At 39.1% G+C, this 16,916-nt stretch overlaps 1 protein-coding gene across 2 annotated transcripts in view; it reads right to left on the reverse strand.

The window, feature by feature from the left end:
* Nucleotides 1-450: 450 nt before the first annotated feature.
* The window catches only part of Kitlg (KIT ligand), an 85,530-nt gene continuing 69,064 nt past the window's right edge, over nt 451-16,916 (reverse strand). For both annotated transcript variants that reach the window (XM_023716309.1, XM_004623774.2), the window contains 4 exons: nt 11,060-11,169; nt 10,020-10,087; nt 8,951-9,027; nt 451-3,737 (listed from right to left, as the gene is read on the reverse strand). In XM_023716309.1, coding sequence (XP_023572077.1) covers nt 8,988-9,027; nt 10,020-10,087; nt 11,060-11,169 — 218 coding nt within the window. In that variant the 3' untranslated portion in view covers nt 451-3,737; nt 8,951-8,987. The remainder of the gene's footprint in view (nt 3,738-8,950; nt 9,028-10,019; nt 10,088-11,059; nt 11,170-16,916) is intronic.

The raw sequence follows: 16,916 nt of genomic DNA on the forward strand, positions 1-16,916 counted from the left end.
TTGAAAAATGAGCTAATATCTCAGAAGGCAGCAACACCATAAATTGGATGATTGAATTTAAACCTGAATGATTATATTTTAGAGTCAAATTTGAAATAATATCCATTCAAACATAAACTGGTTTCCTTTAACATTCTTGTACCACTTTCCAATTTTAAAATTTATTTTATGTATTACTCTTTTATGAATTGGTTCTAAAATATCTTTTGGCTTTGAAAAACTATGAACATCTTGTATCTGCTGCTCTTAGCTTTCAATAAAATGAGCATATTCAGACGTTCAATTTGGTGCATTTTGAAATATTCCATAAGTCTTAAAGTGTACCTTCCCAACTAAAACACACTCTTAATTTTCTTTCTTCAAAGGTGATCCAAAATGTTTATTTAAACAAAAGCCATCTCCTGTGCAGATGGTTATCTAATCTGCCCAACTTGCAACTGAATTTCGCATTTACTAATGGACTCTATTTACATTAGAAACAAAAACAAAAATTTTCATGGTCAAAATGCTTATTCACAGAGAATGGGGTTGGATATTTTGTCTTGGACAATTTCTACTATACTGCATTTTTAGAAACATTGCCAGTCACATAGCAGAAAAGGCTCACCCCAAGAAGCGACCCCCAAATTCGTCACAAGGATAAATAAAAAGCAAGACTCTAAGAGGAGAGGTGATTTACCACCATACTCAATAGCAGAGTAGAGCTTGTGACAATTTTCTGACACCCATTCTTGCTATGCCGAGCTGTTTTTTTGAAAATTCTGTTTCTTAAAGAACAGACCTGGAACGGCTAAATGTCCCCTACGAGGGTCAAATGCTGACACCTGAACCTAGCTGTAGGCACACTTTGGAAAATAGCCATGATTTCCAAATGAATTTGTTTTCTGTTCATGTATAATTTCAATTGAGCGAAACTGCTAAAATGTACAAAAAAGTTTCTCCAATTAAAATGTGTTTTATTCTTATTAAAAGCAAATACTTCATCATGAACACATGCTTTCTCATATTTTCATTTTTCACATATGCAATCCTTTATTAAGTGGATAGGTTAGTCTAGAATTGTATTAAAAAATCAATTTGCCTCTGAGTCATTAAAAATGGCAGTGTGGTGAGCACATTACACTATCATTTGTTGTCCAGGAATATTTAGTATTACTGGGCAGGCCCAACTTATCACAGAGCCAGTTTTGTTATAGACTTGGTCTTGACCAAAGAGGTACAAAGCTCTCAGTATAATTTACAATCTACAAACTTTGAAGCCATTCTAATTACAAGGCAATTTTAAAACATTGCAAAAGAGAACTGTCAGATACATGGCACCAATTTTAAAGGCTATTTCGTGGTTTATCATCTCAGTTGTGAGTTCTCCATAACTTATGGAAAAGAATTTTCAGAACATATGGGATCAAACAGGCAAAGATATATGCATATTTTCTTCTCCAAAGCAGATGACACAGTTAAATGTCCAAGCAGCCAGCATCCAAAATAATGTTCAGCACTTCTCTAATATTCATGCATTTTATTGAATTGTAGTGTTTTAAAATTGCCAATCCATGTAACTTGCAATGAACCAATATATTTAATAGGCAGGACACAACCCTCGTTCCCTACCATGACAGATTTCCTAACCTGCTAAATTGGTTTACTTAATTCTATTAAGACCATTTTTCTTGATGTTAAACCCACACTACTAGCTTTAAGAACAAAAGTGTATTTCTTGTATTCTCAAGCTCTGAGGACAGCATTTCCATATACCCAAACAAACTGAAATCACTGGATAAATAAACCAAACCACTAGCCTGAGACTATCAATCTTGTCAATCTATACACCACCTACACATGTAAGTCAAGTTAACCTATGCCTATTTTCCTCAAAACAATACCACACATCAATAAGTCCTTTCAGCAATTAAACCGATCCTTAATTTTATCACTAACCAGTTGTACCATGGGATGTCTGAGGGCCTGAAAAGTTAACACAGCTTCCCAGTGGACTTGTGTTGACTCTTAGAGTAATAACCCACACTAGAGGAAGCACAGCACTTTGAAGAAGAAGAAAACCATAGAAATCATCTGAGCTCTTTGGCATAAAAAAGAGCAAAGAGCAAAGGCCACACAATAAATTGTATCTGGATTAGTGCTGAATATAAGCTAAAATCCAACTATATGAGAAATTCTTGATATTTAAAATCAAAGAGAAGCTAGCGTTTAGATTTTCCATGCCCCTTTGTTGAACAATATTAAAAATGGTGCTCTTATGTTTATAACCCATGGCAATGACGTTATTACAAAGATTAAGTTTGATGGAGAGGCTTTAGATTCTTTTAGGTATTTGTTCACATGTTAAAAGAATTTTCATCACAATAAAATATAGAAAAATTGCTATTTGACTTTATTAAGGTATCCTTTTCACTATTAAAAAATTGACAAGGGGAATTAACATAATGGCCTAAAAATTTTACTTTAAAAGCACAACGTCCATCTTGGGAATTCTGGTCAAATTCATTCTTAACATGACGAATGCTGTCAAGTATTTTAATTAGCAAACTGACATGCATAATTATATAAAGCTTTCTTTTCATTTTTATTTCATAAACCCTAATGGATATAGGGTGCCTGATTTTAAATAAATTGTTCCTTTAAACAGATAATGGTGATTATACTATAAATAACTAAAGTTTCCTGATTCCTTGCATTATTGTAAAAGACAAGTAAGCTAGTTTTCAACACCCATATTAGCATGGGGGTGTGATTTTCTAACCTTACATACTAAGTATCATAATTTACTTTTACTCTCTCCCATGGTAGAAATTGAAAATGGGACCATCATACATTCAGCATTTTCCCCACATCCACTTACATAACTCTGTAATAGTTTTAGAGTATAAACATGTCATAATATAATTTGCAAACACAATTTATACACTCTAGAGTAGCCAAGGCCAAAGGCTGACACTGCTGGGGATGCCAAAGGTCCTCCTAGGCACGTTCTGCCGGTCAGGCTTCACGGCTTCTTCCTGCGATGACTCCTTGGGAAAGGCTTTCCTAAGCCCAGGCAGCGCTGTGCTAATTCAGGACTGACTCCCCCACACAGAGAGCACCAGCCAACCATATCCATTTCTCTAGTGGGATGTGCATGTGCCTGGTCTATGTCAGGGAGAGATCAAAGTCAGACACCTCTCATCAACCAGCAACTACCAGGCTGACATGCCTGCTGCCCTTCCAACTGCTTTCCACACTGGACAGTGGCTGACGCTACTGAGTTTTTGTTTTTTCATGTTGTTTTCTAGATCCCTTTGAGAAAAAGTCATTCCCTCCACTAACCAGGCTGAAACTTACTTTCAGAGACTGGGATAACTATATAACTACAGACTGAAGATTGTAACTGAAGAGTAAAGCTGTGTGCTTGCTCAGCACTTAGACCAACTCTGGAACCAAGCGAATGGTGCGTGCGAACTGGGACACATGCCTTCTCTGCCATCATCACTTGCAAGTTCTGAATGAGACCACAAGACCCTCTGGTCCTTAAAATAGAGTCCTGCTCCATACAAGCTCTTCTTTATAGATGATTGATTCAGTGCCAGTTTCACAGTAAAACACTCTGTTCCAAGTTCTGAGTCATCCATAGAAAGTCACGGGTAGCAAGAACGGATAAACATGAAGTCTGTCACTTCAGACAGAATAGGAGTTGGTTTAAAGCTGCTTCATTTATGAAGCATACATGAACTGTTACCAGCCTAGAGAAAAAGGAACAAAAAAGACAGGTTACAGTGTGTTTTCTCTCTCCCTCCTTATTGTTTTCTATAGCTGAATACTTGTCTAAGCCCCTAGACTGAGTAATAGACTTATACTGCATTTTGAACTGGGATTAAAGGACCTGGGCACATTATTTTCTTAGTTGATCATCCCTGGGAACTCTTGACTTAATCTGCAATGATCTTATTACCTGCTGTCCATGTCTTCCAGCTGAAAGGCAAACTCCATAAAGGTGAGGGAGTTTGTCATCTTTTATAATGCTGACCTCCACTCTTGAAACAGTGCTTGTATTCCAGTATGTATTCAGTAATATTTTTAAAAATTGATAAACAAATACCTTGTGGTTTTCATACTCCAACATACAACCAGTTATCTCAGTTTGTGATAAGGGGGTTATCAAGCTATTTAACCTTGATTTTCTCTAGCAAGGGTTTAAAAGTAGTAGGCATATCCTGAGGGGAGGTTAGAAGGTCAGGAGAGTATCTGGAGAGTGGAGAATGGACAAGTGGACACAGATAGAGCCCTTGTCATAGGCAGAGAAGTTGTCAAAAGGTGACAAACCAGGAGCAGCCTCATAGCTGGTGAGCGGCTCTAATTCTGCAGCCGTCTAGCTGGTTGCTGGCAACCACTGCTCCCTACCAAGAAAAGAGCCACAGCAAGATCTCATTCAATATTTCCACTCAAAAGAAAAACTCAAGTGCTAGCGCACATTCTGACAAAGCCCCCAGGGGGTTTCCTTTGGCCTTAGTGCAGTAAGTTGTACTTGGGAAAGAAAGAAAGCCTTGCTTAGTTTTAGTTCTTCAGTGTTGCATTTAAACCAGGGAGTCTACATCAGAGCTTTCAACTTCGCAGTAAAATATTTGCACTTCCCTATCTTTTTCTAAAATTATAGATAATATCTTGCTTTATCCTGCCAGGATGTCCTGAAATAAATGTATATTGTGCATTCCTCTTCCTTCCTCTTCACTTTACTACCTTCCTTTCCTTCTTGTTTATCAATCTGAGAATCATAAATCACTGTTTCCAAAATATTGGAAACATTTGGCAGGATATTTATAAAGTCTAGTAGCATGAGGAGTAAGAATAGTAGAACAAATAGTAAGAAATACAGTACTTATCTTAGGCTCTTTAAATGTCATACATTAGAATCTATAGGACACAAAAATTGATCAAACAGAAAACTCTAGAAACTAGGATCTCTTTATTTAGAAAAGCAGAATTAAATCCAGAAAGAAAAATTTAAAAAAAAATTAAGAAAAAAACCTCAGAAATTAAAATGTATGGAAGATATTTTAAAATAGATCACAACTAAAAGGCAAAAAGCAATAACGAAAAGCAAAAGGTTATTTTTAAAAAGGTAGGAATAATTTGAAATTCTAGACTTAATTAAATGTAGAGGAGCAAGATTGAAAATCTATTTTTGTGTTTGTCCCTGGGTCACTTAGCAAACAAAATAAACTTGAAGGCTCACCACTGATTTTCCCATAGAACAAAACTACAATTTTTATAATGATACCCTGAATTTTTACAGCAGCTCCATGAAATGAGCAGGACAAGTATTATTATGGCCTCATTATATGGTGATGTGTTGCTTAATGATGGGGATCCCATCTGAGAAAGGAGCTGCTAGGCTCCTTGTCGCCATGCAAACATCGTGGAGTGTACTCATACAAACCTCATGGAGTGCCTGCTACACATGTAGGTGACACAATGTCATGCCTCAAAAACTATATCCCAGTATATTCTTTCTCTGATCTCGTAGAATGGCTATCCTATGTTATGTGTGTGATATATCTTTAACCAAAACATTGTTATATAGTACCTGACTGTGTACAAAATCTATGGGTCAGAAGACATTAACTGACTCAGCCCAGATCCTATAAACATTAACATTGCACAGCCAAGGCTTAAACCCATGCCTAATCCTTGGTAATCTTCTGTTTCATGGTATGGCTACAGAAAGAAAGCACAGGAAAAGAACTCCCAAAGCTCCAGAGAGTTTTAGAAAATATCTGATAAAGACTCAGAGATCTTGGCAATTGGGGAGCCCTGTACCTACAGTTTCCCAACATGGTTTGAGCTTGTTCCAATTCTAAGATCTATTTTCTTCTGAGCAGAACTACAGGAAAGTTCTACCCTGTGTTCCTTTTATCAATTGCTCCACATGCCTAACTAACTTCAAAAGAACTGCTTTCAACATTTACCATTATGAGTTAGTCAAGAAACTACTGAGTACACCCTCTTACTATTTGTTATTTACTGCCGGCCATACTGCTTTTTTTTTTTTTTTTTTATAACCAAGCAGTCTCTCTTGTAGGGTCTTGAGTAAGAATCTTTGTAGATGGTACCCCAATTCCAAACCCATAGTCTACAACCCCAACTGTTTTCTGTAGTTTCACTGTGACATACTGGTTGTTAGTTTCAGCAATGTTTACCAATAGCTCCTCTTCACTTCCTATTTTTTTAAGTAGTACTGCCATCTGCTAAGTCCCATAAGCCTTAAAACATCCTTGAGTCATGTCAAGCTCCCCATCCCATCAAGAACAGTAGTGTCTTCTTTTATACCAATGTCTCCAAAATGGTCCCTAATTTCCCATGGTTCCGACCTCACTTCAGGTAGCCACTTTCTCACACCTTACTGGAAGACAGGCCTCCCAGACAGATACCCTTCCTCCAGTTCAATACGCCCATCCTCTGACCACACTAACAGCTGGCTACTTCTCCTGAACCACTGCTTTGATAGTATCATCCATTTCTTTTCAAATCAGTAATGGTTCTTTATGATCTAGGGGGTTGTTAGTATCTGAACTGAGCTTTGAAAGGGATTTTCAGAGGTAATGAATAAAGTTCTCCATGACAGGAATCAGTCATTGACCTCATTCATTTTATCACCTACTTGACACTAACTCAATAAATGTTCCTTCAGAACATGTTCTTTCAGAACAATCGGCTTCTTTCATCTGTCTAATTGGATTCATCTTATACATGAGTAGCATTTTCATACCTTTAAAAAAATTAGATAAATGCAAGTTAGATTCCCTGTATGACTTTCCATAATTTTCCTTGCTGTGTGCACCTTGTTGCCCCACTGTCCACAACTAGCACACTAACCACACGAAAACACATAGACACAAGACAAAGATGAGCCATTTATCTTCAGCTTCAGAAGAGCCATTTATCTCCTTCACCACTGAGCTCAGCTTTCACTCAGGCCTCATTCATTCACTCAGCCTCACATTCAATGGACACCCAGCAAATGGCCTACAAGGTACATGCACCAGGTAAGGTGCTGGGCACACAGGGTGAGGCAGACAGACCTTGCTTCCGTCCTTGCCGATTACCTGACTACTAGAGATAGATAGAAGTTGTTTGACTGTGGTTGCTTAAAAATGCCATTTTTTTCCTTCTCTTAAACAAGTGAATGGGGTTTCCCATCACAATCCACTCTCCAAATGCCCTAGAATAAACACAATTGAAGTCACACGACTAAAGATTCCTGTGCCAGAGCAGGATCTCAGCAATGCAAGTTGAAACCAAACAACACAGGACATTGCTTGAGCTTTCAAGAGTTAACTGCTTAGGGGTCTGGGGAGATAGCTCAGTGGTCTAAGCACCTGCCTGGAAAGTGTAAGGCTCTGGGTTCGATCATGCCAAGCCAGTCACCAAAACTGGGCATGGTGGTACATGCTTGTCATCCCAGCACTGGGGAAGCTGAGACAGGAGGATCACTATGAATTTGACCTGCATAGTGAGACCCTGTACCAAATAAATAAAAAAAAAAATTAAAAAAAAAAAAAAGAATTAACCACTAAGTGTGTGCTTTGTGGGCTTCTAATGGAAAGAAACCAAAATAGTAGTGGGATTTGTATTGAGGTTAAATGGTAGAGAAAAGGATTTTTAATAAAATTAATTACTCAAACCCTCCAGAAAAGAAGTGTTGAGTGAAGAACAGAAAACTGAATTTAGAGAAAAGGTAGGAGAGGACCAGTTAAGACAAAGCACCGCTCATGCCTTGCAGACGGCGATTAAGTGTATGACTAACTATAAAAATAAGGGAGCATGTGGAGTAACCGGATTAAAGTGCTAGACATGTCCTTTGTAATTACTGTATCATGTTATGTCAGGTTTTTGAAAATGATCATTTCAATGATAAAAGTTAGCTCCTAGAGGAAGCCAAAGACTGTGACCCAGTTTCCCCAAGAAAGATTCAGTGTGGAGATAAATTTCTGAATCTGGGACAGAAGGGAAATCTGGACGGTCAGTGACCAGCAAGGACAGTCCAGCTCAGCTGGCCCCACAATGACAACCCACAGGGGGCGTGGTCCTCTCGCAGGGGAGCATGGGGAAGAATTTTCTGGCACCTCGGTGGTAAAGTGTATGCAGGGGGCATGGAGCACTAATAAAAGCAGCGACAGTGGGGGACAGCAGTGGCCCGTACTGGTCAGGCTAACGCAGTGCTGCAGATGCACCCCTCCAAGTGAGTCTGCGGCAGCCTAGAATCAGGAAAAGGAGAGCAGACAGGAGAGAGTGAGCATCAACCTCTGGCCGCGCTACTCTCCCTTCAGGAAGCGTCCCCTCCCTCAAGCCCCACAACCAGCAGCTTTTGGTCACCGGTTGAATTCAGGGCATCTTCGTTTCTGGGCTGTGACAAGCTGTGCCTATTACTAGTCACATGGCAGGCGAATCTTTGCTTTGACAGCTTTACTCTTTTAATTATAAGATATTTTGATCTTTTCTTCTTTATCTTAAATTGGCAGGGAAACATTTGGGGTTTTTCCTTTCTTTTTTCTTCCTAACGAATGGGATATCATCCATGTGTAGTGGTCACATCTGAGTAGAATTTGTTTTATTCCTTTTCGTTCATGTTTTATTTTAATACTAATCCGCTGTATTTCCTTGCTCTAATTTATTTTCGCCTCTTGAAAAATACTCCAAATAAGCCATCTATTGTTAACTTTGTGCATGCTTCTCCTGCAAGGTGAATCCACTTATCAGGGATAACACTGTCTACCTTTCATCGCTTGAGAACCCACAGCGAGGGAAACACGCAGAACGCAATTACACAGCTACTTTGCCCAACACATTGACATCTGCTTGATAGAGGCCGAAACCGCAAAGTTTGTTTCTAAATTTTGGTCTCTAAGATCTCATGTGGTTCTTGGTAAACACGTCAGTTTGAATTCTAAAACCTTACCACTGCATGAAGGTAACAGTGTTGAAACAAGCCACAATTACACTTCTTGAAACTCTCTCTCTTTTTCTTGCAGCATACTGAAAAAACAACAAGAAAAATGGTTAGAGCGCTTGCCTTTAGACAGAGTTTCCAAAGTACAGCATGATTTAGGCATTGTTAGAGAATTTTCTTTACTGAAAAATACAGTATTAAAAGGTTGAGAATTGGGGGAAGACTTGACCTCCATAAACATCACTGTAAAGCAGGGTATTTAACATGATCTTCGTAAGTAGTGAAAAAAAAAAAACTCTCTCTGCATATGTATGTACACACGTAATGTTTATATATATTTAATATTTATATATTAAAAAATACACACAGGCATGATATGAGAGAAAGAAACATTGAAAATTATAAGCAGAGACACATGTACCCTCAGAGAAGTAGGTGAAGGTACTCTACAGGCAAATGGCTTTGCATTTTCACTTACACATCTGTAATCCTAATCCTATAGGGGACTAAGCAGAAGTATACTGAGTTCCAGCCCACCCTAGGTATTTTAGAGAGAGCTTATCTCAAAATTCAAAAAAATTTAAAAAGTGCTGAGGATATATAAAGGTCCTGGGTTCAACTCTCACTGCTACAAAAAAAAAAAAGTAATAATGAAGAGATTAAGAAAGATCAGAAAGGGCTGGCCAAATAGCTCAGCAGATTAAAGCATCTCCAAGCAGGTGCAGGGGCTTGGGGCTCGATCCCCAGGCCTACAGGGGATCGCTGGTGGGGCGCGCTGAGAGGGCAATTGAGACTGGGCACGGTGGCGCACACCTGTAATCCCAGCCCATGGGAGGCTGTAAACAGGCGGATCACTACAAGTTCGATCTAGTAGTGAGACCCCGAACACCCTGTAGATCCTTCCCTAAAATAAAAATAAATAAATAAATAAAAAAGAAAGAAAGATCAGAAACATGGGCAACCTTTGGGACACACTGGTTGGAAGTGACCTCAGGAAACCTGACACCATGGAAATGCACATGTAAGAGAGGTAACGATGCCAGGTTTGCTTATCCACATATTCAGCAGGGCACAATACCTTATCTCATTATCTTCTTCATTAATCTGTATATTTTCACCAGCTCTTGTAAGACTTGGTTGTTTCTTCTGGAAAAGAACAATGGTGTACACTGTAAAATTATCAATGAATGATTGCTATGCTACAAAGTATGTGGCCCTCACCTTTTATCTTTCCTGTCAGTAACTCCGATAAGTTTTTTTCCAGTGTGTGAAATATTTTTGCAGTAAGATAAAAATTGAATGCGTTATCAACTCTACATTTATAGGACACTGGGGTTGAAAGAGTAAAAAAGAAACTGTCTTATTTAAACAATAATCAAATTCAGAAAGTATTTCTAAAAGCTGAGTCATGGTGATTTATCATGTTTTAAAAATTTTAGACAAGCTTCAATACGAAGAGAATAAAAGAGCAGAAGTTGGAAATAGCAGTAACACAAATGACATTTCTAGTTGACTTCTCTGCCATCATATGATTTTTCAGCATATCTTCTTCCTTTTTATGTTTAGCTTTGAAGCCTGTCTCATCCCTCAGGTGTGCACTCTGTGCCACACGGTTAGCTCCAAAGCCTGCTGAGGAATGGTAGGCAATTTTCTAAAATTTAAAAAGGAAAAAAACGTAGGCTATCTGTGAAAGGAAGACTCACTGTTTTCTCAACAGGATCCTTTCTGGGAATAACTATGCAAGGCTCATCAAGAAGGGAATAACAGAGATGGGTATTCCATTGCCATTTAAATATTGTAGGTACATGAATTCAGCAAAATGATCCAACATAGTTCCATTTTGTATCTGTATATACAAAATAGTTAGGATACATATCTACAGCTACTTTCTCTTAATTCAATGAGAAGAAAGATTTGTACTAATACAAATCACCTATCTGGACAGATCACGTCTGTCTCTTGTACTATGAATCACCACTACGAAGACAACAATATGTAATGTATTAATTATTGGAACTGTCCTACTAATCAGTTTTGAAACTGTCTCATTGCTATTTGTTTCTTAATAAAATTAATAAAATAAAAAAAAATGAAAGGGAGAACAACTGTCACGCCTACCTTCCAGTATAGCGCTCCGAAAGCAAAGCCAATCACAAGAGAGAAGAACGCCGGCAAGGCCATGGCTGCCCACTGCAGGCTGGAGTCTCCAGAGGAATCTGCAAATTTGCCTGGAAGATAAAGAGCACACACTGAGCACAGCAGGTCCTTCCCCCAGGGTCTGCCTCTGTGCCACTGTTGTCCCCACAGGTTTCCATAATAAACTCTTGACCTTTCTCTGTTTAAAGTAGTGGGAAGACCACTTTTTCTGCTGAGTGTTGCTTTTGCAAAGCCATATAAATCCACATAATTTCCGAAAGATGAATGTGTTTCACAAAGGAAAGAAATCCCACGGACAGGAAGAGCTCTGGCTTCCTAATGTTCATGCACATACAACCTAGACCTGCCATACATCGGGCACAGGGGATGATTTCTTGTATCAAGCAAATCTACCTTCTGTGTCTTTTTTCTTCTTAAGGACTTCACTTTCTTGCATTTCACATCTTGCCCCAGAACACTCAGGATCATATATTATAAGCTGCATCAGGCTCTGTACACGTTCAACTATAAGTGACCAGCTACAAACATGAAGTCATTCCCTGCACACTACAGTTACAGCACATGTAGGTACTGCGTGCTGAGAGTAATGGCTCTCCACTCATTTTCGTCTTCGACACACATGTTCTGAATGCCAGGCAGTGCCAAGTAGAGTGCTATGGACCATGCATTGGATTTCTTACTTTTGACACTGAAAAGCTTGAAGCTAACACCAAAGCTGACTGCAAGCACCACTATTACACACACAGAATAAGTAACTTTGTGACAAAGAAGACAGATGAGGTTGGCCTCGGACCCCTTCCTCCATCCTGCCTGCCTCTTGCATGGGAGAAGAAGAAGACTATGTGACTTATAACACCTTTCCTGTAAGAATCTCTTCCTCCAAATAGGAAACTGATTTTGACAGATTTCTCTGTGTGTCGCCTTACAAAAAGGAACCTGTTTGTTTGGAGACATTGACATGTATTCACAAGAGTTAAATTTGCAGTGTTTTTTCTCTATGTGAAGATATGATGCATTTGAAAGTTATAGATTGCCAACAACTAACAGTATACGGTTTTTAAAATGTAAACTAATTCAGAGTAGAATGAGCGTTTTTGGGTAACCTTGCAATAGTATATGGTTTATTAGGTTAGCCTACTTTTATCTGACTAATATCCAGCACACGATAGGTAGGAAATATTAAAGAACAGATCTCCTGTGTACACTAATATTTATAGGGGAATAATACACTTACAGATGTAATCAAAGAGATAAGAAATGGATTTTGTCTACTATAGTGAGAATAGGACTGCAGAAGGGCCATTTCCTAATTCTACTGATTTCTGTATTGCCCAGGTGACTCTAATGCTAAGGTATCTTCATGTGTGCTCATTTGCATGTAGGTAGGACAGGAAGGGAATGGCAGGAAAGGGGATCTGGAGTGAAGTGCAGGGGATGCTAGGGGTTGTGGGAAGTGCGTCATGGACTTCCCTGATCAGGAACTGCTTCAGTTCTGGTCCCGCCCATCATGTCACCTCAGGACAGATGTTCTAGGCATCTCGAACTGGAGTTCAACATCAATTTTCTTACCAAAATAAACTTGACTTGTACAGTTAGATTTGGTATAATTGATACAGTATTATTATTATAATATTACAGCGATTTTAAGGGTTATGTAAGATTATGAGGCAGAGTCTAGGGTTTTCTACCATTTTTTTAAAAATTAAATAAGAAAAAAGAATTGGAAGTTCTAAACCATTGCATATTTAAAAATTTAATGTAATTATCTATAAATAAATAATTTGGCTATTTGGACTTGCTTTTTTTTTTCTCTTTCTTTTATTTGTCTTTGGAGTCAGGGTCTCAGGCTGGTCTTGAAATCACTGTGCAAGCCCAAGCTGGCCTAAAGGTCAGCACAATCCCCCTGGCTCAGCCTCCTGAGTGCTGGAATTACAGATGTGTGCCACTATGCCCAGCCCCTGTATTCAGGATGACAACCTACTGTGCCCACTCTGTCTACTAGGGTTGCTGATTTTCACCATTTTGATGATGTCTTTAGGATTATGGGGCACTTCACATCCTGGAATCTAAGATGCAGCATAATCCTCCATGAAGAGAGAGCAAGGGAAAAGGATGTTAAAGACAGGGAGGAAGGAGCTGGCCAGACAGCTCAGAGGACTAAAGCAGGGACCAGGGTCGATTCCCGGCATGCTGTGCCAGCCCTACCCAGGGCATGCTGAGAAGATGATTGAGACTGGGCGTGGCAGCGCATGACTGTAATCCCAGTGCTTGGCAGGCTGAAAACAGGAAGATCACTGTGAGTCTGATCTGTGTAGTGAGACCCTGTAGATCCTGTACTAAAATACACTAAAAAAAAAAAAAAAAGACAGGGAAGAAAGGGCCTCCCAGCCACTGAATGTCACACCCAGCACAGGTCAAAGTTTCCTTATTTTATTATGACACTCGTTATACATTTGATTTAAAAAACAAGCCTTCCATTCTCAGGGATACTAGGTTCCTTTTGCAGAGAAAGAAAAATAACTTTATCACCAAAGGCTGCTTACATGTCCGGGGTAGAACTTGCCGTAATGTACTTGCCTCTGCAGCTATCAACTAGCAATCAATGAGATTTGAATTGTATGCCTCAAGGCCCATGCAAAGGCTTTTTGCAGCCAAGGCCCACGTTGTTAACAAAGCTTTACTTCTACGCACAGCTTGCTCTAGGGACCTCGTGAGGAAGGAGAATGTGGACACAGGACTCTGAGTAACTCCAAATTCCTGAGTCACTACTGTACTGTGGCTCATTCTTACTCAAACTGTCCACTATCGAAGCTTCTGGGAAATTGTCTTGCTCGGTTTGACTAATAATAACTGATATTGAAGAATAGAGCACAAAAAATGTGCCCCAGTCTTGCTGAAGTTCTTAGAGCATACCTGCTTAGGAATTCCATACCAGTGAGAGTGGATCTCTTGGCACTAAAGAAACCGGCAAACGAGAGTGCTTCTGCTTGACTCAGGTCTAAAGCTTAGTAGGACTTGCCACAACTCAGCTTGCAACTGCTAACTGTTCTCATACCTGAGGGCCAGCCAGATAGCTCAGCAGATTAAAGCTCTTGCTTAGACAGACACAGGGGCCAGGGGTTTGATCCCTGGCCTGCTGTGTGGCCCCACCACTGGGACATGCTGAGAAGGTACTGAGACTGGGGTGGTGCCTCGCGCCTGTAATCCCAGTGCTTGGGAGGCTGAAAACAGGAGAATCACTATGTGTCCAATCTGTGTAGTGAGACCCTGTAGGCTCTATACTAAATACATAAAAAAACCCAACCCTCTACCTAGACATCAGGCACATCTCCAAGCCCATGTGCACTAACACACTCACAACTCACAGAGCGTGCAGTAAGCTTAGAACTATAGCTGGGCTATGAGATCAGGCAACCCAATTTGACTATATTTCCAGGAGAGGAATAGGGTAATACCAAAATAAAGATTTCTTTCTGTATCATTTGAGTGTTACCTATAAGAATCTCCAACATCTTTTAATCAACACCGTTCTTGGCACAAGAGATGCTAGTCTCACTTTGAAGTGTAATTCTTTTGGGGTAAATAGCAGGTTCATGTTGCCCTTTGCTATTCATGGGATTCACTTGCCCTGGTCTTCTGACTGGAGCTGCTAGATTTTTAGGTCTGATCTTTGAGAATGTGCATGCTTTCTTCAAATGTTCTCACTCTTTTCCCATTAAAAAGTCTTATATCCTTTATGCTACAAGTAAAAATATGTATAATATCTATTATTTTACTTATATATCATACTACAGATATTTAGCGAAAAAAGAAAGCTGTCTTTTCATCTTGCAATTTAAAAAGTACCCCCAGAATCAGAGACTTAGGATTAAGTAGAATGTTTTGTTAATTTTCTTAAGTTCAGTTTCTTTTAAAGTTAGCAAGAGAAACTTTTGCCATATTCCTGCCATGATGGTGGTAAAGTAGCTTTCCAATCTAAATAATTATATTTTGGGGCAAATTGTATAAATCAGGATATGAAATTATCTCACAAGCAATACAAAAGAGTAATGTCTCAGAAGAAAAAACCATACCAACTGAGACCCACAGCTGTCCTGGACTGTTGGCTTTTGGCCATGCTGGCTGAGAGGTACCTTCTCAGTATGGAGACTGAGAACCCAGAAAGAGTCAATAGTTTCACCTATGGTGCCAGGGAGATAGCTCAGTAGAATAAGTGCTTGCCTGGCAAGCACAGGGTTCTGAGTTCAATCCCTGATACTGCAAAAAAAAAAAAAAAAAAAAAAAGTCTCACTGAGACATGGAGTCAGAAATTGAAGTTCAAGAATATTGGTAGTTAGGACTACAAAGCTAGGATATTTACAAAAAGAACATTGTATAAAGATACATAATTCTCCAAGAAAGTTTCCTTCAGTTATTGGTCAGATAAATGGGACATACATGGTACACGGAGAGAGAGAGAGAAAGAGAGACAGAGACAGAGACAGAGACAGAGACAGACAGAGACAGAAGGAGGCAAGACCACAACATATAGGAATCTATCTTTAACAGAGACCCCAGAAGTCACAGTAATGGGACACAAAGTAGCTATAGCAAGTGAGATTGCTAAGATTTTCTTAGCACTCCAGAGGTATCTCAAAAACTCTATGGCCCAAGAGTTAAAGACATATTACAGCGATACACACATGACTGTGTTTACAGCAGCACAATTTACAAGAACTAAATATAAAAGAAGCCCCTATGTCCCATCAACAGATGGATGGATAAAGAAAAGGCAGTGTTTACACACAGGGAAGCACTGCTCTGCCATGAAGAAAGATGCAGCTGAACGCTTGGGAGGAAAATGGGCGCACCTGAGACCGAGTGAGACAAACCAGACACACAAGCTTAAATCGCTTGTGGCTTTTCTTGCATGGGAAAGCCAATGTATAAACAAGGAACAAAACAAAAGATAAATGATAGGAAATAGGGAGACAGACCTCAAATGGGAAGCGATCACAAAACAGAGGGAAGAGGGTGAGAGAGGAAAGGAAAGTGATGAGAATAATTTAGGTGTGTTATGTACCTGTACCAACTCTGCAGAAGGAATGCAAGCATTATGCCCTGCAAACAGGTACTAATAAACATAAAAGTTAAAAGAATAAAAAGTCAACAGAAGAAAAAAGAGTAAGGTAGCCCTCTCTCTCTGTCCCCAAGAAAACTTAGAAATAAACCTGGCAAGGAAGAGAAAGCTCATGTACTAGTGAGTACATTTTCTTTCAGAAAAAGAATCAACAGGTTCTAAAGAAATGTTACAAAATCTGGTAGGTGCTCAACAGCACAGTACCTATGATATATAGAGTATATTAAAAATTATCATTCACAAGAATATGTGCATCATAATCAGAGAGAGGAAAAGGCAATAAAACTAATCCCTAATGTGGCCTATAAATTGAAATTAGGTGACAAGGATTTCAGAATACCTATCTTAATTATTTTAAGGGACATAAAGAAAATACTGTAATAAATATGCAGATGAAACGCCTTGGAGAGAAAAGAAAAATAATCAAATGAATACTGTAAATGGAAAATATAAATCTAGAAATGAAAAAAAAGTCACACAATGGAAAAGTCAGATTAGAGCTAGCAGAAAGAAAGGTCAGAAAAATGGAAAACAGACAAGAAGAAATTACCCATTCAGAACAACAGAGAGAGAAGAGGTTGAAAGTACAAAAAAAAGACCTTCTAGGGGGGAACTACCCACACGGCTCACCGCTCCTGTCCCTCTCTTGGGAAAGGAGCTTTCTTTCTCTCAATAAATATTCTGCTCATAAAAAAAAAA

The sequence above is a fragment of the Octodon degus genome, unplaced genomic scaffold (genome assembly GCF_000260255.1).
Source record: "Octodon degus isolate 3935 unplaced genomic scaffold, OctDeg1.0 scaffold00004, whole genome shotgun sequence".
Lineage (NCBI taxonomy): Eukaryota > Metazoa > Chordata > Mammalia > Rodentia > Octodontidae > Octodon > Octodon degus.